This window comes from Prunus avium, chromosome 1, assembly GCF_965620075.1.
Source record: "Prunus avium chromosome 1, drPruAviu1.hap1.1, whole genome shotgun sequence".
Lineage (NCBI taxonomy): Eukaryota > Viridiplantae > Streptophyta > Magnoliopsida > Rosales > Rosaceae > Prunus > Prunus avium.
This window is the reverse complement of record NC_142284.1, coordinates 51,319,933-51,347,677: the sequence shown is the minus strand read 5'-3', so window position 1 is coordinate 51,347,677 and position 27,745 is coordinate 51,319,933. Positions and strand designations below refer to the sequence as shown.

Sequence of the window (27,745 nt, the reverse complement as noted above, 5' to 3'; positions counted from 1 at the left end):
TGATGGTGTGGTTGGGCTGAGAGTGTGGAAAGGGAAATTGTGCTCAAAAAAGTTAACATCCCTGTTGATGAAAATTTTGTGAGTAGTGAGATCATACAACTTGTAAGCTTTTTGCCCACTAGGGTACCCTAAAAAAATGCTCTTCTTGGCACGAGCATCAAATTTGGATGTGGGATGATTATTGGTGGCAAAAGCAAGACACCCAAAGACTCTCATATGTTTATAGGAAGGTGGTTTCCCATATAATTTTTCAAAAGGAGTTTGATGGGCTAATAGTTTGGTGGGAATTCGGTTAATGATATGAGCAGCGGTAAGCACTCCTTCTCCCCAAAATCGAAGAGGAAGGTGGGCTTGAAAAAGTAAAGCCCGAGCCATTTCAATGAGATGGCGATGTTTGCGTTCTACGACCCCGTTTTGTTGGGGAGTGTAAACGCAAGATCGTTGGTAAATGACCCCATGATCTGTGAAAAAATTGCGAAGGGAATAAAATTCTCCCCCATTGTCCACACGTATCTGTTTGATTTTGGTGTTGAACTGTGTTTGGGTATAGGCAAAAAAAGATCGAAGGTGCTCTTGTGTGTCACTTTTATTGTGCATGAGAAAAATCCATGTAAACCTTGTAAAATCATCCACCACAGTCAAAAAATAATGTGCCCCGGATAAAGAGGCGATTTTATGTGGACCCCAAATATCACAGTGAATGAGTGCGAAAGGGTGTGAGGAGGTGATGGAACTATTAGTAAATGGGAGTCGTGTCTGTTTGGCCAAGGGACAAATATCACAAATATTATTTGAAGAACAAGGAAAATTTAACAATGTTTTGGACATAAAATTTAAGCGGGCCAAAGATAGGTGACCCAAACGGCGATGCCATAAATCTGCGGAAGCTGAAGCCAAATGACAAGATGGATCAGATTTATTTGGGGAGGAGTTTGGAGAAGCTAACGCTGCTAAATAGTACAAGCCTCCACGTCGCTTACCCAGACCAATCGTCCTCCTCGTAGCCAAATCCTGCAAAACACACCAGTGTGGAAAGAAAGTCACTGAACAAGATAAATCCTCTGTAATCTTACTCACAGACATCAAGTCAACTTTGAATGTGGGAACCCCCAACACATCTTTTAAAAATAAATATGAATTTATTGGTAAAGTGCCAGTAGCAGTAATTGGAGCCTGGTCTCCGCTTGGTAACTTCACAAGTGGCATGGTGGAATGCTTCACATTTGTGAGCAAATGAGGGGAAGACGTGATATGATCTGTCGCCCCGCTGTCAATAATCCAATCAAGTGTTGTAGAGCAAGTTTTAAACAAACCTGAACTGGCAAGATTTGCTTGGGAATCAGGCTGTGAATCACTTTCCTTCTCTTTCAGGACTGAACATATTTGCTTATATTGTTGATTGGTGAGGTTGGGCATCACGGCTTTCACATCATAAAAACTAGGATTTGCATCCACATGGTTTGCTGAAGAAGATTTATTGCGGCCCCCACCATCTTTTGATTTGTTATTGCCTCCTCCCGATTTGTGTAGTCTATGCCATGAAGGATAGCCATGCAATTTCCAACATGTTTCAACAACATGGTTTGTATCCCCACAATGAGAACAAAGGAACGGTTGTTGGCTGAAACTGGAGTTGGGTAGCGACTGATTGGGCCTGTATCGCCGCTGCTGCTGTTGTTGGCCAATATTAGGCCGTTGATTATTGTTGGCCCGATGTTGTTGCTGACTGGATCGCACCACCATCGCGGCACTTTCAGCTACAACCCGTGCAGAACCTAATTCTCTCTGTTTTTCCTCTTGCGAAACCAACGCATATGCTCTACGAAGGCTTGGCAAAGGATTCATAAGTAAAATCTGCCCCCTTACAGCACTGTAGGATTCATTTAAACCCATTAGGAATTGCATGAGGGCATTGCGTTCCTCTCGTTCATGATGCTTCTTCATAGCACCACATGAACATGTTGGCGAATCGTTGTAAGAAGCCAATTCATCCCACAACCCTTTCATCTTGGTGAAATAGCCAGCGATAGACATCTGCCCTTGATGGAGAGAAGCAATATCTCGTTGTAGTTGGAAAATCCTCGGTGCGTTGCTTTGAGAAAATCGCTCCTTCAGGTCCTCCCAAATCTCATGTGCCGTTGTCGAGTAGATGACGCTATCGGCGATCTCAGGTTCAATGGAATTAAGGATCCATGAGAGCACCATATCATTACACTGTAACCAGCGAGAGTAATGATCTGGATTGCTCTTCTCTGACGGTATTTGCACGGTCCCTTCAACGAACCCTAGCTTATTTTTTGCGCCAAGGGATAAGCGAATTGACCGGCACCACGTTGTGTAATTATCGCCGTTAAGGAGTTTGGGAACAAGTACCATGCCCGGATGGTCACTGTGATGAACAAAAAAAGGATTGCTGGCGTCATTTGCACCACCATCCTTGGAGGCACCAGAACCTCCATCTTTCTTCGTAGGCTTGCTCTGCTCGTCGTCTCCCATGGAGAAGTAGCGAAACAAGAAAAATATCTAAATTTTGTTTAAAAAGAGAACGGCAAAAGGAAAAAAAAACACAAGAGCTAGGGTTTTTCCTGCTCTGATACCATGTAAAATTGTTATAGAAGATATTGTGCCGGAATAAATAATTCTATTGATTGTACAACGTTCTTATACAGGGAGAATACAAGCCTAACTAGGAAAATATACATAGCCTAACTAGGAAAAGAATTGTACAGCAATTCTAGGAAAAGTCAAATAATTACAAAGAAGGTTTTCCTATTCTAGTTCCCGTAGAATCGGGTATTGATTACTTTCCAACAGAGTTGCTGTGAGTAGTTGATTAATTGCTGAATTTTTTTCATTGTAGTACTAGAGAAAATATGTGTTACAAGAGAACCAGACTATATATGTTCTTTAATGAGACGGTGTTGTGTAGAAGTATATATAAGTCTGACAAGAGAACATTGCTATGTTTACAGTCGTGTGTTCATGCATGGATATTTTGTATTTGCAGATTGGGAATCCTTGGATCGATGATAACACCAATCTACTGGCCATTTTTGATAATTTGTGGACACATGCTTTGAACTCTGACGAAACCAATGCAGGGATACATAAATTTTGTAACCTTACTGACTTAGGAGGTGATCAATCCGAAGCGTGTGATGAATATCTGAGACAAGCATTCGGGGAGGTTGGAGATATTGATATTTCCAACATCTACGCTCCAATTTGCAAAACATCACAAGATTCACAACCCAAATCTGTCTCAACTGCTTCTGTAAGTCTCCAAAGCAGATTATAACAAAATAATATACATATAATACTGCAGGAAGGAACAGAAGAAAATATTAATTTATTGTTATCCTATATGCAATAATATTGTTACTCCATTAGAGCAAATTGGGGCTTGTAAATAGAATTAATTATATATGAAATGAAGTAAGATATCAATTATATGATGCATCATGCATGTGTTTACATTATCAGGTTGATGATTTTGATCCATGCTCCGACACCTATGTCGAGGGCTATCTAAACCTTCCCGAGGTGCAGGCAGCTCTTCATGTTAAACCTACAAAGTGGTCAGCTTGCAGGTATATATATATTACTCAAATATATATACATCATCTGAATATATATTTATATCTAAAAATTAGACAAATTGAAACCGTTTCGACATCCAATTGTGTCTTACAAAATCAATGAACACGGTGCTTCAAAAAAGTATTAAAATTTCAATAATTTAATTGAGTGGTCAAATAATATCGGATTCAAATGATTTTTTGTAGAGATGATTTTTGATGAATATCCACAAAATAGACGGTTCATATTAGTGAAATACAATACTGAGTGGGTCCTATAAGGGTGTCCCTCAACTGAAGCTCTTTGTATGTGTGGAAGTAACTTTTTTTGTTTGTTTGCTTTGTTTTGGTCTCTAGTGATACTGATTGGACGGACAGCCCAGACACCATGCTACCCACAATACAACAGATCATACAAAGTGGGATAAGTTTTTGGATATATAGGTGAGGCGCCTTGGATTCATTAAGCTCAGAAACTCCATGCATGGCTGGCTGTATATATTTAATTTAACAATCATGAGTTAGATTACAATAATATTATGTATATGGTAAATTAATTCATAATTAAGGTAACTAATAATTAGTTTTTATGTCAAATGCAACTTAATGACAGTGGAGACACCGATGGGTTATCGCCAGTCACATCTTCTAGATACGCCCTGCACATCCTCAACTTACCCATCAAGACTCCATGGAGGGCATGGTACTCTAATATTAGAGAGGTAATATTTGATTCATATACTGAAGGGCTAGCAAGTAATTAATTCATATATGAGGGGCACTTACTTAATTTCCTCACGGTATTCATGTTGGTGTATATGGCAATGCAGGTTGGAGGATATGTGGTTGGGTACGAAGGGTTGACGTTTGCTACTGTGAGGGGAGCTGGGATCATGGTTCCCAGCAACCAACCTCAACGAGCACTCACCTTGATCTCATCTTTCCTTGAGGGAAAGCATCCTCCTTCCCTCCACTAATTCCGAGAGAAAATCATTTTCCGCTGCCATGTGACGTTGTTCTAAGCTTCAGTTGTCAATGATCATTTAGTCTAGTGGCGTTTAGTTTTCACTTTTCTGGAGGAGATCTAGACACAGTTTATTGTACTCATGAAATTGAATAAATAATAATAATCCAAGTTTCAGACTTGATGATATGTAAAACCTATTATATGCAATGTACTTCTGATCAATAATGTGAAGCTAAGTTGTCAACTGTGATTTTTATCTAATTTTGGTTGGTTCAGAGTGTTCTAAATTTGTTGCCATTCACATCATATTGAAAGTTAAAAAAAGACCGAAAATGGGGTTCAAGACAAACACTACTAGACTACTTGCTTTCTCAGTCCAATCTAACTTCTGTAGACAGGCTTGCTGATTGAGTCCAGTAGAGAATTGGGCGAAAAGTGTAGGGGTCAGCCACTTATGGGCTCCTTCTCTCAATCTAAAGTTTTTATATATATATCATTTTTATATAAACGATAATCTACTCTAAATTAATCTATATATTGAGAGGGGGATTCGAACTTGAATGCAAAGGACGGATTTACTATCCTGACCAACTCACCTAACTCACGTCTGCTTGAATATAAAACTATTATATTCCATTTAATATATAAAAGATTAGACACAAAAATCATAGCTTAGAATCTTTAGATGTGAGTGAACAACTGTGCTCTCATTTAAAACAATCAAATGAGAAACTCTAATTCGCCTCAAGCTCTCCCTTGCCAACAAAAAATTACTTTTAAAAAAGGGTTGTTACGAGATAGGTCCTTATAACTCTTATATCCTAGACGTAAACTTATTGAATTTTAAACTATTATCAAAAATCCAAATTTGAATATATAGCTAGGTTAATAGTTGTCCTAATATTACCAAATATTTACACACTATGCCATTTATCTTAGTTGTCAAATCTCTTATGTTTAGCATTTATATTTAATTCTTTTTAATTTGACACCTATTTAATACTGAAACGTTTTGAAAAAATAAATCAATGAATACATAAATAATCATGTAATACAAACCGTACACTAATATACTACCTAAATATAATAATAATAAATAAATTATAATATATACCTAAAACAAATTATTCTTTTTGTCTAAAAGAATATTGATTAGGTAATTGTATATTGGAAAAAAATAGGTACATGCAAAAAATAATTTACCTACATATCTAATACAAGATAGGTAAATAGTATAGATACATACTTATGTATAAAAAAAATAGGTACATTATCTATACGCAAAATCTAGGTACATTATCTATAAGCAAAATAGGTACATTATTACAGAGAATCTCCCCTAACGTTATATTTGTGTGCATAAATATATCGTATGTGCCAAACATTTTGAAATTTAAAATAAAATTAATGTGAGAGTGGTCAAATTTGCAATAAATTCAAAATTGAAGAGAGGAAAGAAATCAACACAATAAATTGAGGAAATTACCAACATTTAATACAGTAAACTCTAATTAGGGGTACTTTTGGAATATAAAAAGTATAATAAATCATATTTTAAGCTTAATTAAGGGTAACTTGCTTAATTAAGTGAATATTGATTAGGTGATTCGCCTCAAGCTATCCCTTGCCAACAAGAAAGTGCTTTAAAAATAGAAGAAGAAAGAAAGTTCGAGTAAGCCGGATTTGTTTACTTCGCTAATATTCAAGGCTAGATGCATAGTTTGAGCATATATCCAAAGACAAGTCTTTCCAAAGACAATGACAGCATGGCTAAAGCTTACACGTCATAGCCAAACAGACAATAAATTACACGCTGCATTTTGTCCATAAAGGCTTAGAATTCTCATCCCATCCCAAGGTTTCAGCTCTCGACTTTTAATTTGTCCTATAAATACTTAAAAAAGAGGCCTTTCGTAATTCAAGCAGCAAAAAACTAAAAGACCATGAAGCTTTCACTGCTGCTTGGCTGCCTTTTAGCCTTCCTCATCATATCATGCAACGCCAACCAAATCGAAAACCTCAACAAGTTGCTCAGGTCTCGTAAATCTGCAAACCCTCCTCATCCCAAGTCATGGGAGAGCTTGGATGTTGCAGACGGCCAAGTTTCTGCTTTGTATGTTGGAGCCCAAGATGGGTTGAAGGAAGCTGATAAGATTGGTGCTTTGCCAGGCCAGCCTCAAGGAGTAGACTTTGATCAGTACGCAGGCTATGTTACGGTGGACCCTCAGGCTGGGAGAGCACTGTTTTATTACCTTGTAGAGTCGCCTCAGGATTCTTCAACTAAACCATTGGTTCTGTGGTTAAATGGAGGTAAGTTTTACATACAATTTTAGCTATATATATATATAAGTTGAATATATATGATTCTTGAATTGCAACGAAAACCTTATGTAGTAGCATCAGCATCTCATCATTGGACCTAAGGAATTTAGAATGCATGCACACACTGAACACGCACGAAGACATTCATACATAGAAAAATTTATCTTGTCAAACAGCCCATCGGATTAGCTAATATGTTATGTTGTCGCAATTGCGAGTCGACAACATAAAATATCCTTAATCTAATAATTAAAGAACATTATCTTATACAGATAATAAACAAATTTCTCATGCCTGTTTCGAGGAATATCATACATACATAAACTACTTTTCATTTATTTTTTCCTAAAAAAAATATGTCTTTACAACCACTGGGAGCAAGTTTTATAGTTTTCTAATTAAGGAAAACAACAAATGGATCGATAATATATGTGAAGGAAAAAGAACATTCGAAAACAGCCACAACTACTATATATCTATGATTAATCGACCTACACTATCCATATATATTCGGCTTGTCGTTTAGTCATCGATCGTTATCATCAACTGATCTAGAAAGCAAAGCAAGGCAACAGGCAACAGCCATTGATAGAAGCAAAGCAAGTCCATGCTCAAAGTCAAGGGTCCCAGGGGCTCTACAGCCAAGTAGCTAGGTGCACAAAGAGAGGGCCCCACACTTGCAAGAATTTTCCAATCTCACATGATCACCAAACGGTCCCCTTTGTATTTGCTTTTGGAACGTGTTGAGTGCTATAATTCTTGAGGTCCACAACCACTAAAATGAAGAAATTTATTATCCTGCAGATTCTATAGGGTTTGAAAATAACTACTGTTACTGTCGGATATGTTGGCTTCAATGGTTTTCAGCCACTTAATGTGACATATAGCATCTTCCCACTTTCTAGTGGGCGTACCATTTCATTTGTTGAGCTAAATATAGCACCCAAGAGACGCACTTATACCCAAACAAACAAATTAACAATCATCAACTAGAAGAACCATTCAACATTGACCAGTTCCAATTGTTCTTGTCTTAGTCACTTGGGCTACTTTGGTATGTAGTTATGAACCATGAAATTGTGATGAATTCATAATCATTATGAAGAAAATTCTAAAAATTGAAAAATGATTATATGGTGCTGAAACACTAGTGTTACCAATTCACATGCTATAATATAGGATGATATATGTGCTGTGTACAGGACCAGGATGTTCATCATTCGGATATGGAGCCATGGAAGAACTTGGACCCTTCAGAGTGAACAGTGATAGAAAGACCCTATTCCGGAACGAATATGCTTGGAACAACGGTAATTAATTAACCAGCTTAATTACATATATAATAAGCATGTGTAAACTTTTGTAATACAATTTTAGAGAACTTTTAAGACTAATTCCAAGCACCACAAAAAAACCATGTGGCAGTGGCAAATGTGCTGTTCTTGGAGTCTCCAGCAGGAGTTGGGTTCTCATATTCAAACACAACATCTGACTATGAAAACGTGGGTGACAAGAGAACAGCCCAAGACTCCTACAAGTTTCTCATAAACTGGCTGGAAAGATTTCCCCAATACAAAACCAGAGATTTCTTCATCACCGGAGAGAGCTATGCCGGCCATTACGCTCCTCAGCTTGCCTCCACCATTCTCCAAAACAACAAAGCCACAAACCAAACAAAAATTATCAACCTCAAAGGCATTGCAGTAAGTACTTAACTTAATTAATTATTTTCTCTGTTCTTCATTTGTCAATTGATGCATTATAATGAAGTTAATTAATTTGCAGATTGGAAATGCTTGGATCGACGACAGCACGGGTGAACTGGGTATTTATGATTATTTGTGGACGCATGCTTTGAACTCTGACGAGACCAATGCAGGGATACACAAATATTGTGACTTTGCTTCCGATAATTCTTCCAGCTCATGTGATAAATATCTAAACCAAGCAGGGGAGGAGGCTGGAAATGTTGATATTTACAACATTTATGCTCCCCTTTGCAAAACATCACAAGCCAAGTCTCTCCCAACAAGCACTGGTTCTGTAAGTCTCAAGCTAGCTAGAGCTTAATTTCCCAGTTATGGATTAGAATGAGTTAATTAAGCTTAGAGATGATTAATTTGGATTATGCAGGTTAATGGATTTGATCCATGCTCTGATTATTATGTGGACACCTATCTAAATCTTGTGGAGGTGCAAGCAGCTCTTCATGTAAAACCTACAAATTGGTCGGCTTGCGGGTATATAATTTAATTACTGTTTGATTAAGATCAGAGGGTTTATTTTTATCATTTTGTTAGAATATTTAATGAACCCTTCTTCTTTTTTCTTCATGCACTGTGTATAGTGGTGTTGGATGGACGGACAGCCCAACGACAATTCTACCCACAATTAAGCAGCTCATAGCAAGTGGGATAAGTTTATGGATATATAGGTGAGGGAAAAAGCTTGAATTATTAATCTAATTTCATGATCCAATTCCCTTTGTAATTACTTAACATAAATACTTTTGAGATTTCATGATAAATACAATTACAGCGGAGACACTGATGGACGAGTACCAATCACATCTTCTAGATACGCCTTAAGCACCTTAAAATTGCCTTTGCAAACTGCATGGCGGCCGTGGTATTCGAATGCAGAGGTAATTACAGTTACGTATTTTATTAATAAGGTGATAAGTAAATGCGGTACAAATAAAATCACTTATATATTATTATTCATCGAATTGAAAATAAGATTCATTTTCCTTATGGTGTTGGGTAGCAGGTTGGAGGATATGTTGCTGGGTACAAAGGGTTGACACTTGCTACGATAAGGGGAGCTGGGCATATGGTTCCCAGCTATCAACCACAGCGAGCACTCACCTTCATCTCGTCTTTCCTTCAGGGGAAGCTTCCTCCTACCTCCTAAATTAAATCAAACCCCGATTACATGCTGTTAATTCCCATATTAATTATCTGAATATATTCAGATATATTTATATTTAACCAAAGCCTTTAAAAGTACTTGATCTGTAAACCCTATTGAAATTCCTACTCAATCATTGAAGTTAATTAATGATAATGACCCAGAAGAACATGTTTTTATATATAATATATAATCTAAAATTTGGGTTGGATTGGATGAAGATGTTTCATATTTTTCCTATTGGCATCATATTGAAAATGCACAAATGATTTAATCCCAAAAAAAATGACATGATAATTGATTGATAATGGTGTGAAACGTGCACATTTAAAAACAAACAAAAAAGGTAAATTATGTTAAAATTTCAGAGGGACGGACCCTTAGCCCACTACTAGCAATATCAATATAGAGTATAGCAACGAGGCTATACTATTTATAAATAAAATAAAATAAAAAGACCCATCTAGCGTTTTTGTGGAAAGAGTATAGTCGCGCGGTGATACTCATTGAATAGTTTTAATTATTATTTACTTAGTGAATAATTAGTATTTAAATATTTTAATAACTTTTATTTTTATTCAATAATATGTGAGTATTTTGTGTATAATACATGAATTTTGTGTGTATTATTGAAAATTTTGTAAAAAATAAGTGTATTAAACATGAAAAATATGTACGTATGTGTACAATACAAGTATTAAATGTGAAAATGCTAAATTCTTTATACAAGTAAAAACTCTGGAAAAGTAAAAACTCAAAAGGGGACAATGGAGACTCGAGTAATTGCCTAATAGTAATGCATAATGCCCTAAACTACTCTTATTGATAAACAAAAATGAGGGAAAACATTTTGCTTTTAAAAGGTGTGTCTATGTAAAGGGTATAGCCAGGCGGCTTTACTATTTATAAAAAAAGAACGATAAAAAAAAGGATCCCAGTACCGCCGGTCGGCTATACACCTTTTTATAATAAAAAATCTGGGGTATAGCCGGTCGGCTATACTATTTATGAAAAAAATAAAAAAGAACCGCCTAGCGCCTAGCGCCTAGCGCCCAGCGCCCAGCGTGTGTTTTTGTGAAAAGAGTGTAGCCGTGCGGCTATACGCTATAAATAGAATATTTCAACAGTACAGCCGCGCGGGTATACTCTATAAATATATATTTTTTTAAACGTATAGCCGATACCCATTGAATAGCATAATCTGATTTTTTTTTTAATTACTTTAATTAGTAGTTACGTTTTAATTATTGTTTACTTAGCGAATAATTAGTATTAAAATATTTTAATAAATTTATTTTTGTTTAATATTATGTGAGTTTTTTTGTGTGTATAATACGTGAATTTTGTGTGTATTATTGACAATTTTGAAAAAAAAGTGTATTAAACATGAAAAATACATACGCACGTGTACAATACGAATATTAAACTTGAAAATGCTAAATTCTTTATATGGGTGATAACTCTAGAAAAGGAAAACTCAAAAAGGGACAATGAAGACTCGGGTAATGGCCTAATAGCAATGCATAATGCTCTAAACTTCTGTTATCGATAAATAAAAATGGGGAAAAAGCAATTATAAAAAAAAAGATTGGAGTGTCTATGTAAAGAGTATAGCCACGCGGCTTTATTGTTTATAAAAAAAGAATGTTAAAAAAAAGACCCCAGTACTGCCGGCTGGCTGTACTCTATTTTATAATTAAAAAATCCGGAGTATTTTGTGAAAAGAGTAAAGCCGTGCGGCTATACTCTATAAATATAATTTTTTTTTTAAAAGTATAGCCCTTTGGCTATACCCATTGAATAGCATAATCTGAATTTCTCTTTTTTAATTACTTTAATTAGTAGTTATGTTTTAATTATTATTTACTTAGTGAATAATTAGTATTTTAATATTTTAATAATTTTTATTTTTATTCAATAATATGTGAGTTTTTTGTGTGTATAATACATGAATTTTGTATGTATTATTGAAAATTTTGTAAAAACCAAGTGTATTAAACATGAAAAATACTTACGTACATGTTCAACGTGAAAATGCTAAATTCTTTATATGGGTAATAAGTTTGGAAAAATAAAAACTCAAAAGGAGACAATAGAGACTTGGGTAATGACCTAATCGTAATGGATAATGCTCTAAACTGCTCTTATTGATAAAAAAAAAATCAGGTTAAAACAATTGTTAAAAAAAGATCACTGTATCTATGTAATATATAATATGCAGTGTTTTCATAATAATCCTGGCAATAACTTCACTCGTCAAATCTCAAATTCTTTCAATCCTTCCATATACAAATGGATTCATTTCATAATAATCCTGGCAATAAATTCACTCGTCAAATCGCAAATTTTTAGTATAAATTCTCATCCGAAGCTTGGTTTCAGTACTTAATATTCCACCCAAAATTATATCAACATGAAACTTTCACTGCCAACATGTTTGCTGCTCCTCTCTTGCTACCAATTAGCCTTGCTCACCATATCATGCAATGCTAATCACCAAATTAACAACCTCAATAAGTTGATTAAGTCCTGCAAATCCGGGACTAATCCTCCTCCTGATCGTAAATCGTGGGTTGGCTTAGATGATGTAGAGGACTCTTTTTCACCGGTGTACGTTGGCCCCCAACATGGGTTGAAGGAAGCTGATAAAATTGAAGCTTTGCCAGGCCAACCAGCTGAAGGAGTAAACTTTGATCAATATGCAGGCTATGTCACGTGGACCCTAAAGCTGGGAGAGCTTTGTTCTACTACTTTGTAGAGTCACCCCATAATTCTTCAACCAAACCTCTAGTGTTATGGTTAAATGGAGGTAAATTATATACATCCTAAAACTATTAATTAAAATTCTCCTCTGTTCTGCATATATATGGTACATTATTTATATACCTTTCAATCAAAGTTATAGGCTACGTTTGGTGGCTCGGATTAAACTGGACTATTGTGTACTTAATGCAGGATCAGGATGCTCGCCGCTTGAATATGGAGCCATGGAAGAACTTGGACTGTTCAGGGTCAGCAGTGATAACAAGACGCTATACCGTAATGACTACGCTTGGAACAAGGGTAAGAAATGCATTTCATGTTCTAATCTCAAATTAATTTCTGAACTTTAGAGTTTAGTACTAATCAGCAGTGAGATTAAATTGCATGGGGGGCAGTGGCAAATGTGATCTTCTTGGAGTCTCCAGCAGGAGTTGGGTTCTCATATTACAACACATCATCTGACTATGAAAGCGTGGGTGACAAGCAAACGGCAAAGGACTCTTACACATTTCTTGTAAACTGGCTGGAGAGGTTTCCTCAATATAAACCCAGAGATTTCTTCATAGCTGGAGAGAGCTATGCTGGCCATTATGTGCCTCAACTTGCTCACACAATTCTCTCACAAAACAAAATCACCAATCAAATAAAAATTATCAATCTCAAAGATATTGCAGTGAGTATATATATATATATATATATATATATATATAATTCAAAAGGACTTTTAACTAGTAATAGACGGAAGACTTAGAGTTGGATTTGGCTTATGTGTATTTAAAGACTTGAAGACTTTGCATATGTATGAAAACTTTGCATGTGTATTTAATGGAGTGAAGACTTGGAAGAAGAAATGGAATTGTTAGCTACGGAAGAGAATGGAGAGTATGACTAAATAATTGACTTGGTAGATGACTTGGGCAACTAACAAATAAAAAATAGAGAAATAATGAATAAAATAAATTATTGAATGGATGCAAATTGAAACTAATAAATTAATCATAAACTTAAAAGAAAATTAACATATGAGAATAAATTGTATAAATAAAAAATTATGAGGGCACTAAATTTAATTAAAATGAGAATACAAATTAATGAAAATAATTGAATTAACATAAATTAAAATATGATCTTCTGTGCTGGCCATTATGTGCCTCAACTTGCTCACACAATTCTCTCACAAAACAAAATCACCAATCAAATAAAAATTATCAATCTCAAAGATATTGCAGTGAGTATATATATATATATATAATACTTCATTAATTAACCCGTTGACGAACGCGAATCTCACGGCCGGGTGCTTTGGGCCGAGGGGATCTGTGCCAACACATGTCGTCCTTCTTTGGTGCAGTGCGGTTGTGCGTGGGCGTGCTAGTACAGTCTACCGTGCGTTCGAAGATGGTGAGGATGAGCGGATGGATGAGTTGCGCGCTTGTTTGAGTTTAACTTCTAATCAGAGTGATTGTGGCCGAGAGAGGAACTGATCTTGACCTTCAGGTTCACGACCTGAGCTATAAGGCCGTTGAATGATGGTGTTAATGGTGGGTTTTTAGGTGGTGCTCCGGCGCGTTGCTGGGTAACAACGGTCGTATAATATATGAAATGAACGAGAGAGTAACAAAGATGATGCTCCGGCGCCTTGAGAATCAAGGGTCGTATGATATATTGATGAATGGATTTTCCTACAAACTATCACTACTCCTAAGAAAGCAAGTAAATGTATTGAAAGTGCATTACAGGAAGATAAATGACAGAAGGTAAATGACAGGAAAAATAATCTGCTCCGTGGGAGGCTTGTGTGTGGTGTTTGAACCCTTTAAACGTAGTTGGAGCCTGGTACTTATAGGGGAGGCCCTGAGAGGACAGTAAGGCTGAAAATCTGTATGATGAGGTCGCTCAGAGATAGTGGGCAGTCGAGTCGTCATTTGGGAACGTGAAGCATGACGATGTGACCCCCATAAATCCCGGCTGCCGCCCTGATCGTGGGTTCTGCGTTTTGGACTCTGGAGGAGCATTTAATGCTCTGATTTGATGGTTGGTGACTTAATCCTACAAGTAGTAAGATTTTCGCACCTAATCACCCTGATTTTGCTCACCACCCTAACTTCAATCACTACTCCTATTGCACATTAAATGCTCTTACGTGAATCGTGGGTCTTCTGCTGTAGTCAGGGGCGTTACTTCATTAAATGAAACGTGGGACCTCGATGCCATGTGGTGACTTCACTTTCCCATCCTGGCCGTGCATTTGAAGGGTTGTCATTTTTCTTTGCTCAAGCTCACCGAGGCTGTGATGGTTTCGCCCTTCTTGGCTCACCCTTGTCCTGCGAGAAAAAATGAATAACACCTTGCCGCGCTCGGCTTTTGGGCAGGTGTCGTGGCCGAGAGGAAGTCCCTCTGGTCGGCCTTATCGGCCGAGATTTATTAGGCACGAACATAACCTCAAAAATTAATTAATAAGTTGATGTGTTTAATTGCTAATTATGCAGATTGGGAATCCTTGGGTGGATGATTATGACGGTGAAATGGGAGTGTATGATTACTTGTGGACACATGCTTTGAACTCTGACGAAACTCATGCAGCAATACACAAGCATTGTGCTGACTTTGCTTCCCATAAACCCTCCGACGTATGTCTTAAATGTCAACTCCGATCAGACCGCGAGCTTGGAGATGATAACATTGACATTTACAACATCTACGCTCCCCTCTGCAGAATATCGGAATCCAAATCTGTCTCAACTGGTTCTGTAAGTCTCTAACAAACAAATTATGGTTTGGTTTTAAAACCAGAGAGCTTCCAAGATACAGTAAAAACAGAGCCTTTTGTAATGGTTTTATTTATATGTTCAGGTTCATCATTTTGATCCATGCTCTAGTAATTAGGCGGAGTCGTATCTAAATCTTGTTCAAGTGCAAACAGCTCTTCATGTTAAAGCTACGAATTGGTCAGCTTGCGGGTATGCCGAAATTGATTTCCATTGAGGATCTGTTTTTCTATAGTTGGGTCCTCTCAAATGATATAATAGCTCTGAATTTCTAACCCTTTTTATTTTTCTCTGCATTATCTGTAGTAATATTGGATGGACGGACAGCCCGGTGTCTGTTCTGCCCACAATAAAGCAGCTCACAGCCAGTGGGATAAGTTTATGGATATATAGGTGAGAGAGCCTTGAATTGATCAAGCTTTTAATTATAATCAAAACCCCTTTCAGCATATTATTTTCATTCACAAATTTTTGATAATGCATGGTTGTATGCTAACTTACAGTGGAGACACTGATGGGAAAGTACCAGTCACATCTTCCAGATACTCCATAAACAACCTTAAGCTGCAGCTCAGGACTTCATGGCGGCCATGGTACTCTGATGGCAAGGTAATGGATAAATTCTCTCTCTCTCTCTCTCTCGATATCGAATCGTCGACGATACATGGAATTCGATTGGGGTTTTTTTCTTTTCATGATCAACGTTGTTTGGGATGTAGGTTGGAGGATATGTGGTTGGGTACAAAGGGTTGACATTTGCCAGTGAGGGGAGCTGGGCACATGGTTCCTAGCTATCAACCACAGAGAGCGCTTACCTTGATCTCATCTTTCCTCAAGGGGGAGCTTCTTCCTTCCTCTTAAGAGTACTCAATTATTTAATTTCCCTCAATATTATTTGAATATCTATGTATTTAATTTATTTCCGAGGGTTCAACAGTGCTTGATCTGTAAATCCTATTTTAAATTCTTATTCAATAATTGAAGCTCGAGAATAAAAATAGTTATAAATCACTCTAATCTATCCTTCATTCATCTGCATTGTTACGGCAGTTAAAGCGTGAGACATAAGATGAAAATGAAAAGAACTCTCATAAAATGAGCTTTCACTATAAGAATAATAAAAAATGTACAAAGCTAGAGAAAGAATTCCCTACCTTTTATCTAAATAACGAATTATACATCTAAGAGAACAAGCTTTCTCTTCCACATTTGATCCCAACAGCCTCTTCACAGGCCGCTTAGAGGAAGCTCTGTCTGCCGAATGAATATGGTCCCTCTGGGGTGTTAAATATCTCCATCTCTTTCTGTCCTGCTGCTTGCAAAATATTAAATCCTTGCTTGCAGCTGGCTTATGCAGAAATTGTGAAATTTCGCTATTCGTGTGTTTGTTCTTCGTGCTGCCTCAATTCTACACCATCTTCTTGTCAGCCTTCATGGGCCTGGGAGAAAACTGGAGACGCACTGCTCATTTAATCTACTATATACCCACAGGAAAAAAGAAGATGCAGGTTACTAAAATTAGTACAAGCAAAAATCTACCTGAAAGAAATACAATGCTTACAAGTTTACAGACAGACATTTGCTTGCAACGCTTCAATGATGCTACCCACCCATCTGTCATCCAAAAATTTAAAAAAAAGGTTAAAAAATTATAGAAAAATTATCTGGGGGAAAAATTATATATAAGGAAATCCAAACTTAGAAGAAAAGGCTAATGAAAGTCTTCAGGAATATCAAATTAAATTGTATGACTGATACTGTTATATAATGCAAACTAGTGTTGTGGCAATAATAGTACATAAGAAAAGGTTAGAAAAGTTCATATTACCCTTCAAGACCTGGATTTGCTGGGTAGTAAACATTTCTCAAGCCTAATTTCTTAGCAGCCTTAGCAGTTGTCTCACCAATACAGGCAACTGAATTGTTCCATTGCTCTAACTCTGAAATAAGATTGACCCAGGCACTGTTGCAATGGAGACAAGCTCAAGATTAAGTAAAGTTGTCTATCCACTGACATGATAGCTCAGAGAAACCAATCCACATGTCATAAGACAAACAAGTAACGAGTTACTCACCAAATGGCAGAAGGAGAAGCAACTGCAACGACAGGGGCCGAAAGTGCCAGCTTCAAAACCATTTGATCGACATTATGAACAGGGGCCTAGAAGAAAATAGCCAAAATCATTTTCTAAGTTCTAACTGAAATAAATCATTGGCTATCACAAGTACAATTAGTTTTAATATACCACACAACTGCAACCTATAATAAAAAGGTTCAGACAAACATAACAAAGTCCACATGTCCACATTAGACCAGAGTGAGGCAATGATTGAGAAGCAGGAGCAGGGACGCCTAATGAGTATCAATTATGTATTAACATTTACAGCAGACAACTATAATCCCTAAAATAAATTTAAAAAACCTGGATAGAGCAATTATCTTTGATAAAATTCAACAGTAACACATAGAAAAGATGACCACTTGATGACAATAAACATACAGAAATGAAATATGTATTTACTAACCAATAAGAACAAATTTTTGAAACCTTTATACAAAAATATAAATTATAGATGATTACTTAAAACCAATATAAGGAGGCCCACACTTGCATGCCGAAGATAAGTTACCATACCGTTGTGTATGTATTTAGCCTCGTCACCTCAAATCCACGATTGGACAGGCCTTCCTCTGAAACAAATAGGCCAAGTTGAAAAAGGATAATAAAAATAAAATATAAAAGTGACAACACTAATCTTGTAAGCCACAACCAGCAGGTATACGGATTGAAGCATTCCACATACCAATCTCATTGCTGGCCTTTGCAGAAGCAGGATATAAAACAGTGCACTTTTTATTCCCATTCTTAGGAAGCTCTGAAGCCAAAACCTTGCCTGTTGCTGAGGAGTTACAGTTGCCCCCAAAAAAAACCAAGGTTAGAATGCAAAAGGGCTAAAACGAGAAAATAATATAACCGACAATATTGAGTCATATATTGAACAAAAGAAAACGATAGTAAAATCAAGCTCAGCAAGCTAGAAGATTGTTGCTTCATCACAAGAATTTTTTTTGTGGGGATATTTATTCTCCAATCCATCTATAATTTTATTTAAATAGTATTCAGTGCTTTCCACAAAGTGTTAAGATAAATTTTGTCTTTCTTGGGTCTTGTCAATGACTGAAGGAAGCATAGCAGGCAATAGTACACTTTGTACGGTATTACATGCTTGCCTACACTAATCTATATGCATAAGTACCTTTTGATGGCACAAAGGCAACATTGAGGGATTGCTTTGATGACTGTATTACTTCCTCAAAAATGCTTGCTGTACCAGCCCCCACGACACCTACCTTAACATCTGGAGTTCCAGCAGCCCTAAAGGCCAATAACAGGGCAAAGTCTATTAATTTGGAGAATAGAAAATATCCACAACGTTTATACTAGAAAGGAAATTTATAAAGGCCTTTTCTCCATACTTCTTCTGGACAAACTATCAGTTTGAAGCAAAGCAAATTCAAGTCAAATTTGAGCAAAAAAAGAAACAAAATACAAGTCTTTAAATGCAAAATTAGCCACTTTTCTAGTTTATTAAGTTATATCCCTTACTTCCATGCCTCTAAGAAGACTGAACCCGCTTCAGGAGAAGTTATGACAATCCAGTCAAACGTAGTATCTGCTGCCAACAAGGACCATTAAAAGAAGAATGTTAGTAGAAAATGTTAGTACATTTGTTTGGACTATGCTAGCTGAGCATGTGATTTAATAAAGGCAATTCATGCAAACGTTTTTTTTCATACACAAAACATAACTAGAACTTTAAAAGATGAAAATGGAGAAAAAGAGAAAGAAAGATGCAGTTGAAGTTTGGGGCAAAAGGACAGAATGGGTTTAATAAGAATATGAGGCAGTAGACTGAGTGACAGAAGGAAAAAGCTATGTAATTAATAGCTACTCCAGCATGTTGTAATAGGGAAGACAGGTCTTTTTATCATATAATCTAATGGCATTATCTGCAAAACTGCTTCACATCACAAACAAAAATAAAGAATAAAGTTGGAGAGTTACCGCTTAATACAGTAGGAAGTCTATCCAGATCAGGCCCCCGTGTATGCTGAATGAGGGGAAGCTCCAAACAGCTGATTCCCTGCTTGGCCTGTATTCGACATTTGAATATCTCATCAGCCAACGCAGCCTATATGCTACAAGTACATAATATTAATACATACATAGAAACATGCATACATACATACATACATACATATAGACACATACATTAATAATGTATACATATGCATTGTTTGGATGCTCAAAAATATGTCTACTGGATATGATATTCCAGAAAGCCAAGCAATGCTACTGCTACTGATTATTGATTTAAAGTGTGAAAATCCATTTTTCACACTTAAACAACTCAGTGTCAGTCTAGGAGAAAATCAGAGAATTGAAATTCGAAAATCAGTGAAAATGCCAAAACATAAAAATTAAAGATTTAAAATGCTAAAAAAGAAAATGCCGCACATTGGCAATCACTTTCACATTTAATCAAACACCTTTCGCTGGCAATTCGGAGCCAAATCGCGGGCATAAACATTTAAAACGATTTGCATAGTTCGACAACATCAATTAATAACAAATGCAGAGTATTTACAAGATAAGATTTCGACAACGACAGAGAATCAAAATGTAGAACCCTAGAAATCGAAGAGAACAGGGTATCGGAACAGCTAAATTCCAGCACCTCAAGAATATCTCAAAACGAAAATGGCGGAGACGGAGAGAAATGCATACCAGAGAGCTGATGAGCTTGCCATTCTTGCCGCGCTCTCTGGTGACGACGACTTTGGGGGTCGAATTCGAATTGGAGATTGAAGAAGAAGAAGAAGAAGCTTGGATTCTAGAAGCAACCACGAAGATTCGCCGGTGAATTAGCGGACAAGAAAGTGAGTAGGAAGCAGAGGAGAGAGAGGAAAGAGAGGAAAGAGAAAGGTGTGCCATTGGAAACGTGTTGCACAGAGAGGATCGCGCAAAGGCCAGCTATTACCATATTGAGTATAGCAATCTAATTATTCTATTAATTTGTTTAATTAAGCTTATCTTCTGCTTAGCGTCTGAAATTATAAATTAGTCCACTTTAAGTAAACTGACCCAAACGGCCAGAGTATGACACGTGGAAATACATATATGCGACGCATGGTAGTTCTTGGATGGATGTGTCACATGGCTGTGGCCTGTCCTCCGAGCATCCAACCAATTAGCTTAAATCATGTGCTTGTCTTTTGAGCAATGATTGTGCGGCACGTAGTCACGCCATTTTTATTTATTTACTTTATATGAGATTTTTTTTAAATGGTCGGACAGGATTCCTTGTTTTTTAATGTCCCACCGTTGCCTAAAGTAATTTTTATTGAATTTTTTAACATCTAAAAATTTGAAGAAGAACGTTACATTTACCCTTGTACCTCCTATCTTTTTCTCATCTTGCAACGTGAATTGATGATGGAAATGTGTATCTATGCAAAATATCAACTAAATTATAAATCGTTTAGTCTCATAAATATGAGAAGAACTAAATAATTTGATTAACAATACTTAATCAAATGATTACCAATTTGATTGATTTTGTTGCATAAATAAGTTTGAAAGATGACATCAACAATGAATGATTTCGATAATCATACAACAATGCATAATGGGAAGGAGAATGGAGGAGGTACAACTTACAAGGGAAATGCACAAAAAGAAAGTAGTTATCATTCTCCGAAAAGCGATTGAATTTAAATAAAATTTTTTGATAAGAAAATAAATTGAACCTAATTTGATATGAAGAAATGGATGTTTAAAACCATATAGTTTCTTTGATGTGGACATTACTAGGATTGCGTCATGCTGATAAGTTATGCTTAAATTGTGTAACCTTGATAAGTTGCGATTGATTTGGTTAAGGCATATTTTGCTTTAGTCTTATGCATTTTACCCGTGAGAGCGAGTGCAAAGAAAATAGTAAGATATTCAAGTTAAAGTGCAGACAGTTAAAAGAGGGGAAAATGCTAGGGAGACCAACTTGGGATACCAACTCTCTAATAGAGCGTGGGACCCATTGCATTGGTGGGCTCCACCTCTATTAGAGAGTTGGTATCCCAAGTTGGTCTCCCAAGTTAGTATCCCTAGCATGACCCTAAAGGAGGAGTTTCAAAATCGCTAGCTTTTTTATCTTCGTCTCCGTACCGTACCCTTCGTATCAAATTCGTCCACTACTTAGGGTTTTGCTAAATTCGGGTCCCCATGTGTCCCAATTGCCCCAACCCAACTCTGGGGTGTTGTGCGCCCCATGGTTCCAACACTTGCGAGCTCCATTACCCTAATATATTATATGTGTTTTCTGAAACTCTGCTTTTTACGATATATGACTGTTGAGTGAGTTTAAGCGTTATTATGGCCCCTCGTACGTTGATTTCAGCTGTAAAAAAAATATATATAAGCTTGGGACCTGCACAATGCACAATGATGATAGACTGATAATTGTTGTCTGTTATCATTAACACATGCTACGCACATTATGCTCTAACGCAATATTTTATTTCCTGTCCTCCAAGTTAATGATTCTAATTATAAAAAATATACCTGCATTTTCTAGCTAGCCCCATCTCATTCTCCAGTCTGGATTACAGATGTGCCGGAGAACAATTTACATTTCCCCGAGGCCCAAGGGGTTTCTTTTCTCCAATGTAACCAGCAAAAAAAAGCTTCATACTAATGCTTTTTCTGTTTGACAGTTTCCTAGGCATGCTTCATCGATCCATACTAGGTTTGGTGACAATTCAAAGCACACACACCACAAGATAGCAACACAGAAGTGCAGCTTCTGCAAAAGCATGCTCAAGATTGTCTCGCACCTTTTCAATTCATGGAGGCAATGTCAATGTGTTGATCCAGGAATAAGTTTCTCTTAAAATTACGTAATTCTAGAAAATGATAAACCAAATCCTTACATACCTACCTCAAGTTGTCAAAATTCAGTTCCACTCCACAATTAGAGGGATTTTATAAAAAATTCCAGAGACCCGAGCAAATTACAGAATAAGAGACTCTATAGTCATCAAGTCTGATTGCTAAAACTACTCATGCAGTTCGCTCAATTCACTCACTGTCAGCACCTGCCTTGCAGCACAGGAGTAGCTGCTGGCTCAGCTTACTTGTTGTTGGTGGGTGCCATAAACAGGATAGGCTCCATATGCGGCCGCAGCCGCAGCATACATGCTTGGGTCATGATGTGGTGGCAGGGCATAACCATAACCGTCATAAACAGGTCCTCCATAGTAGGCTCCGGCCCATTGGTTGCCAAAATCCGTTCTAAACTGCTGAAAATCAAAACCAAGGAAAACAAAGTGGTGAGAAAAAAGAAAAAGAGGAAACTGGTGGCAGATAATATTAATAAAATGAGTGGCATCCAAGGTTATTGACGAATATTGGATAATGTCTCCTAAGCAATAACTGAACTACAGGAGTTCTCACTTTTCAATTGTGTTATTGTAGAAGACGATCATATAATAACAGTGAAACATGCATAGACTACCCTAGCAAGGATTGATAAAAGATATGTCCAAGCTAATGGCATGGCAGGGGCTTTATAATTGTACTTCATAAAAAACAACCAAACATAACAAAGGTGGGTTTTGTTTTGGGGATGGGGTTTATCAAAAGAGAGAGAAACAATGCCTGCTTATTTGCTGGATTGCGGCCCCATGAAAGTCTGACTGTTTGCTTGCCAATTACTGTGCCATTCAGTTTCGGCAATGCCTCCTCAGCGCTATTTCTGTTACACGAGATCAAAAGGATCATGTGCCAACTCGTTGTCAAATAATAAGTATACCACCACTAATGTTGCAGAGCAATATCATGACCAACTGTTTACCTGTTAGCAAATTGTACAAAACCACATCCTTTTCCAACAGGTATTTTAACAGAGACTATCTCGCCATACTGAGAGAAGGGCTGCCTGAGATCTTCATCGGTAACATTAGGATCAAGCCCTCCAACAAATATCTATAATTGACACACAAGTCAGCCAAGGGGAGAGAGAAGATAGTCTCCATTGGTTAAAACCATGAGAAGCTAAAAGACTCACTGTTGTGTTTGAAGAATCTCCATCAGATTGGAACCCTTGGGTTGGTGTACCATTTGAAACATACCCCCCTGTACAAACCCAACCAAAACATAATCAGATAAAAGAGTATAACATTCAAGCCATGGTTATGCAAAGATCGCCTCTTTCACAATATAAAATCATAGTTTGGACATGCAACAATCTACCCGGGTGGTGGACAAATAGATCACAAAGGACAAGAAAATTACGAATAGCTTATCAAAAGAAGAAGGTTGATGACTATAACTATTCCAGAAATATATCATTTTAATCTGCAATACATGGGAAAACAGGCTGGTACTTACCAAAATGAACAATGTTAGGAGATAAACAGCTTGGCTGCTCATTGCCATAACAGAAGTAAAACTACAGCACCCAGATGCTCTTATAAAGCCTTACCATATATACACAAAATTTGAAGTAACAAAGTCCAACTTCAAATATACAAGGGAAGCAGAGCCAAATACCTTCTTATCAAAAACTAGAACTACACACCTTCTTATCAAAAAGTAGAACTAAATACCTTGTGAAGAGTACTGTTGCTGATATCCAGATGATTTCCTAGGAGTTGCAGCCCCAATGCGCATAGGTCTGCTCGAACAATAAACACCATTCATTTCAGTCATAGCCTGTGACCTTTCATTCTCATCTCCAAACCTCACAAAACCGTAACCCTTTGAACGACCAGTATTGGCATCAAAGACAACTTTTGCAGCTTTAACAGACGGATATTTACTAGAAAAAGTTTCGTGCAATAAACTATCTGTAACATCTGCAGCTAAATCTCCTACAAAAATGGAAAGATCAGGAGCATTATCTGAACGCTTATCGCCCGTGCTAAATGTTGCCCAGTTCAGACGGAAGGGTTGTTCCGTGTTGGGCATTAAAATGCCAGTATAGGTCTGTAGAACTTTCTCAGCTGTTGCATGTGAAAAAAATTCTACAAATCCATAGCCCTCTGATAAAAGAGTCTGCTTATTCCGAATAACCTTGATGGAGGCAATCTACATGACATAAGATTGTGTTACCGAAAAAAGGCACAGTAAAAAAAAATAGTGGGTAATTTTTTCAAGAAATCAGTTTCACTGGGAAATACAAGACAGTTTGTTTTCGAAAAAAAATATTCCAGCTGTGAACAGTTTTAGTCTTCAATTAATTGGAAGAGATGTGATGCATTAAAATTCTACAAGCTTCATAAAGAAAGTAGAAGGGAAAAAAGAATAAAGAAAGTAATAAAGAAATAAACATAGTCTTTCCTACCGGGCAAAAAAACATAACTTTTCCTAAATATAACTTCTGTCAGAAGACAGGCCTTATGAAGGTCGATGCATGTATTCGATTAGAAAATATAACAGGGGATTGAAGTGAGCAGAACTAAAGTTCTTGCCCGTTCTATTTTATTGGAATAGCCAGATGAAGCTCCAAGCACCCACAAGTTGACCAACATATATACTCAAAATATAAACTTCAGTTTTTTACTTTTGGGATTATAATCAACACCTTCCTCTACATTTTTCATAAACTAGTAAGGTCCCAGCCTGATATTTTACTATTATAGTAATACAGATTCATGGTCATGATTTACCTTCACATCTAAAAGACTTCCCAGAGCTCGCGTATTTCGTAATTGCCTCAAAATACCCAAATGAGAAAGGGCCCAGACATATAATGTTCTTGCACATTCTCATACAAAATGAGCCACCAAAAGGGAAAAAAAATATTTCCAATAGCATACAATTATAACAATGCCTTCTTCTTTTCAGTAACAAGTTACTCTCAAAAGTCAAAACTGCATATCCTCTTTAGTCCTTTACTAATTGTGTTCAGCTTAACACTTGCATTCATTCACAAAAGGCTACATCTTTAACATTTTGTCATGTATACCAAATGTAGTTCAGATAAATATTCGAACCCATAAAACCCAACACACACAAAACGAAAATTAAATGAAAAAAAAAAACGATACAAACAACATCAGAAAAATCCAACCTTCAAACATCGAAATGCTTACAGACCAATTAAGTAGAAACCTCAAAGCTTCCAACTTTCAATCCAAATGCCAAAATTTTCCAATAAAACAAAATAAAAGTTTCATCTTTTATACGAATACCCACGTTACCAGTCAAAAAATCCATATAAAATACAAATAGACACATGAAAATCGTGTACAATAAATATATATAGACGTGTACATGTACATATAAATATGCAGAGAGAGAGATAGAGAGAGAAGAGATTGGACCTCGCCAGTGGAACCGAAGCAGGTGTGGAGATAATTCTCGTCCATCCAATGGTGTAAATCACCGACCCAGATGGTCTTATTCTCGCCGCTAGATCCCAACTGCTGCTGCTGCTGAAGGTGTTGTACGTGCTGCTGTTGCTGTTGGTACTGGTGGTACGCCATGTAGTGCTGAGGTGGCGGCGGCGGAGGCGTCGCGTAATGCTGAGGTGGCATCATCTGGTGCTGCATTACCATAGCCGCCGCCGGGTACTGCATCGCCATCCACTGCTGCGGCGGCGGCGCCTGAGTCTGCGCCGCTTGCTGCTGCTGCTGCGGCCGTTGATTACTCTGCTCCTGCTGCACCGACGAATCGCCGTTCGATTGCATCCTCACAAACACTCTCTCTCCCTCCCTTAAAACGACGCAGTTTCGAACTTAAAAGAAAGTTAGATTCAATAAATCCGAGAACGACTTCTGGAGTTGCAGAGAGAGAGAGAGAGAGTTTTTCCGAATCTGGAGTTTTTACAGAGAGAGAGAGAGAGAGTAAGAGGGAGAGGGAGAAGGGGGCCTTTGGGCTGCGGAGGGGGGGGGGGAGGGAGGATTTATTTTGAGGATGACGGATTCATGGGTTGGCTTCGTAAAACGCGGTTGTTTTCTAAGCCGTTGGATCAGACGGTGAGGGTCTGTTCTCCACCGTTGGATTTGTCACACAACTGATACATATGAGATATGCATTGAGACTCAGTTGTGGTTTTGTACTCTCTTTTTGTTGATCCGCCGCCAGCTGCCCTCGCTTTCGGTTTTGCCCTCCTACAAAAAATATTCCTTTTTAAATTTAATTTACTTCTCTTTTTAATTTTTCCCTATTTTTTTAAAATATTTTCTTTGGGCTTTGGATTTGCTTTTTAGATTCTCATTCATTCAATTCAACTTACCTTAAACGTCGAATTCACCGCGTGACGTCATCCTCTGTTCTTGAATTTCAGTGAAGATTCATTGCGGTAAAAAAATTCCTGGTTTTTACCAAATATGGATAAGTACGGGTCAGGGAACCCAGAAGGAGATCTTTGATCCCAAATAAAAGTTTGGCTCTTTTTGTGGAAAGCTTTGTTGGATTGAACAGAATTTCAGAGGTTACCTTTTTTGTTGTTGCGTGTGTGTTTTTTTTGGGCACTGAATATAACAGAAGGTAAAAAAAAAAAAATAGAATTAGATTTATAAAGAGAAAATGCTAGCCATAATCAACAACTATGAGAATATTAATTTGTGTAATTATATTTTTCTTAAATATTAATTCGGTGAATATGTTAATTATCCTCGTAAACTCCTATATTATTTATCTTAAGGAGTGATATAAAATGATTAAAAAGCAATTAAGGGTATTTGTTAGATTAGAGAGAGAGGAGTTGTGCTAAACCTCAAACACTCGAATCACATGTTTACTTGGAATGAATGAGTGAAAAATACGAGAGAGAATAATGAATATGTAATCAACTATTAACTCATAATCAATATTATTTTTAGGTTGTTCGGGCATTAGATTATGGAGTTTAATGTTGGAGCCACATACTTTAAGGAAAAGTATAAATCGATTTTCAATACACATTTTTAGTAAATAAACATGTTGTAAAAGTCAAAGTATGTATGGTCAACTTTTTAGGTAACATAATAATTATCTTAGTTCAAGCATTTATGTGGAGCAATTATTGTGCACATCTGGCACAAGGCAGCTCCAAGGCTTAGGGTAGTTTGGGCCTTGGGGTTGGGCTATGCCCTAATTGTGATGAAAATGAGGATTGAACCATGATTTGGAATATAAATTATAATCAACGTGTAATTTTATGAGTGGAACAAATAATTCATAATTTTATATTCTCCTATGTAAACTAATAGTATTTTTTTTACTTTTTATATAAATGATATTTTTATTTAATTTAATATAAATTATGAAAAGGGAATTCGAACTCAAGAGTTTGGATTACGTCTGCTCTAACTAATTTGACTAAGCCCGAATAGTTTCTTTTTATTATATTAAAAAAAAGAAAGGAAACGTAAGGAGTTTTGTTTTGTG

General features: G+C 36.9%; 4 protein-coding genes and 1 pseudogene across 11 annotated transcripts; 3 read left to right on the top strand and 2 right to left on the bottom strand.

The window, feature by feature from the left end:
• The first annotated feature begins 2,986 nt into the window (after positions 1 to 2,986).
• Positions 2,987 to 4,555, top strand: LOC148297986 (serine carboxypeptidase 1-like). The gene is made up of 5 exons (XM_088249270.1): positions 2,987 to 3,274; positions 3,484 to 3,590; positions 3,936 to 4,022; positions 4,192 to 4,300; positions 4,409 to 4,555. The coding sequence occupies exons 1-5, from the start codon at positions 2,987 to 2,989 to the stop codon at positions 4,553 to 4,555; spliced, it is 738 nt and encodes a 245-aa protein (XP_088105396.1).
• Positions 4,556 to 6,395: 1,840 nt separating this feature from the next.
• LOC110761164 (serine carboxypeptidase 1-like) lies at positions 6,396 to 9,986 on the top strand. Its single transcript, XM_021963577.2, has 8 exons — positions 6,396 to 6,855; positions 8,070 to 8,177; positions 8,293 to 8,570; positions 8,653 to 8,910; positions 9,001 to 9,107; positions 9,215 to 9,301; positions 9,406 to 9,511; positions 9,637 to 9,986. The coding sequence occupies exons 1-8, from the start codon at positions 6,489 to 6,491 to the stop codon at positions 9,778 to 9,780; spliced, it is 1,455 nt and encodes a 484-aa protein (XP_021819269.2). The 5' UTR covers positions 6,396 to 6,488; the 3' UTR covers positions 9,781 to 9,986.
• Positions 9,987 to 12,190: 2,204 nt separating this feature from the next.
• Positions 12,191 to 16,262, top strand: LOC110747129 (serine carboxypeptidase 1-like; annotated as a pseudogene).
• A 122-nt stretch (positions 16,263 to 16,384) lies between these two features.
• HEMD (uroporphyrinogen-III synthase family protein) lies at positions 16,385 to 20,370 on the bottom strand. Of its 7 annotated transcripts, none has more exons than XM_088244217.1 (10): positions 20,099 to 20,370; positions 19,376 to 19,463; positions 18,917 to 18,986; positions 18,567 to 18,685; positions 18,114 to 18,209; positions 17,945 to 18,000; positions 17,384 to 17,469; positions 17,137 to 17,271; positions 16,886 to 16,922; positions 16,385 to 16,782 (listed from the first exon to the last, which is right to left on the bottom strand). In XM_088244217.1, the coding sequence occupies exons 1-10, from the start codon at positions 20,303 to 20,305 to the stop codon at positions 16,774 to 16,776; spliced, it is 903 nt and encodes a 300-aa protein (XP_088100343.1). In that variant the 5' UTR covers positions 20,306 to 20,370; the 3' UTR covers positions 16,385 to 16,773. The 7 variants fall into 7 exon arrangements, with proteins under 7 accessions (XP_088100343.1, XP_088100327.1, XP_088100332.1 ...); XM_088244201.1 differs by having other exon boundaries at positions 16,385 to 16,758; positions 16,848 to 16,922; positions 20,099 to 20,369; XM_088244206.1 differs by having other exon boundaries at positions 16,385 to 16,785; positions 16,870 to 16,922; positions 20,099 to 20,369.
• A 1,864-nt stretch (positions 20,371 to 22,234) lies between these two features.
• On the bottom strand, positions 22,235 to 26,358 carry LOC110772903 (polyadenylate-binding protein RBP47). 2 transcript variants are annotated; one of them, XM_021977395.2, is made up of 6 exons: positions 25,696 to 26,358; positions 23,977 to 24,457; positions 23,436 to 23,503; positions 23,223 to 23,353; positions 23,027 to 23,123; positions 22,235 to 22,665 (listed from the first exon to the last, which is right to left on the bottom strand). In XM_021977395.2, exons 1-6 carry the CDS (start codon positions 26,059 to 26,061, stop codon positions 22,495 to 22,497), a joined length of 1,314 nt encoding a protein of 437 aa, XP_021833087.1. In that variant the 5' UTR covers positions 26,062 to 26,358; the 3' UTR covers positions 22,235 to 22,494. The 2 variants fall into 2 exon arrangements, with proteins under 2 accessions (XP_021833087.1, XP_021833086.1); XM_021977394.2 differs by having other exon boundaries at positions 22,235 to 22,668; positions 25,696 to 26,354.
• Positions 26,359 to 27,745: the final 1,387 nt, after the last annotated feature.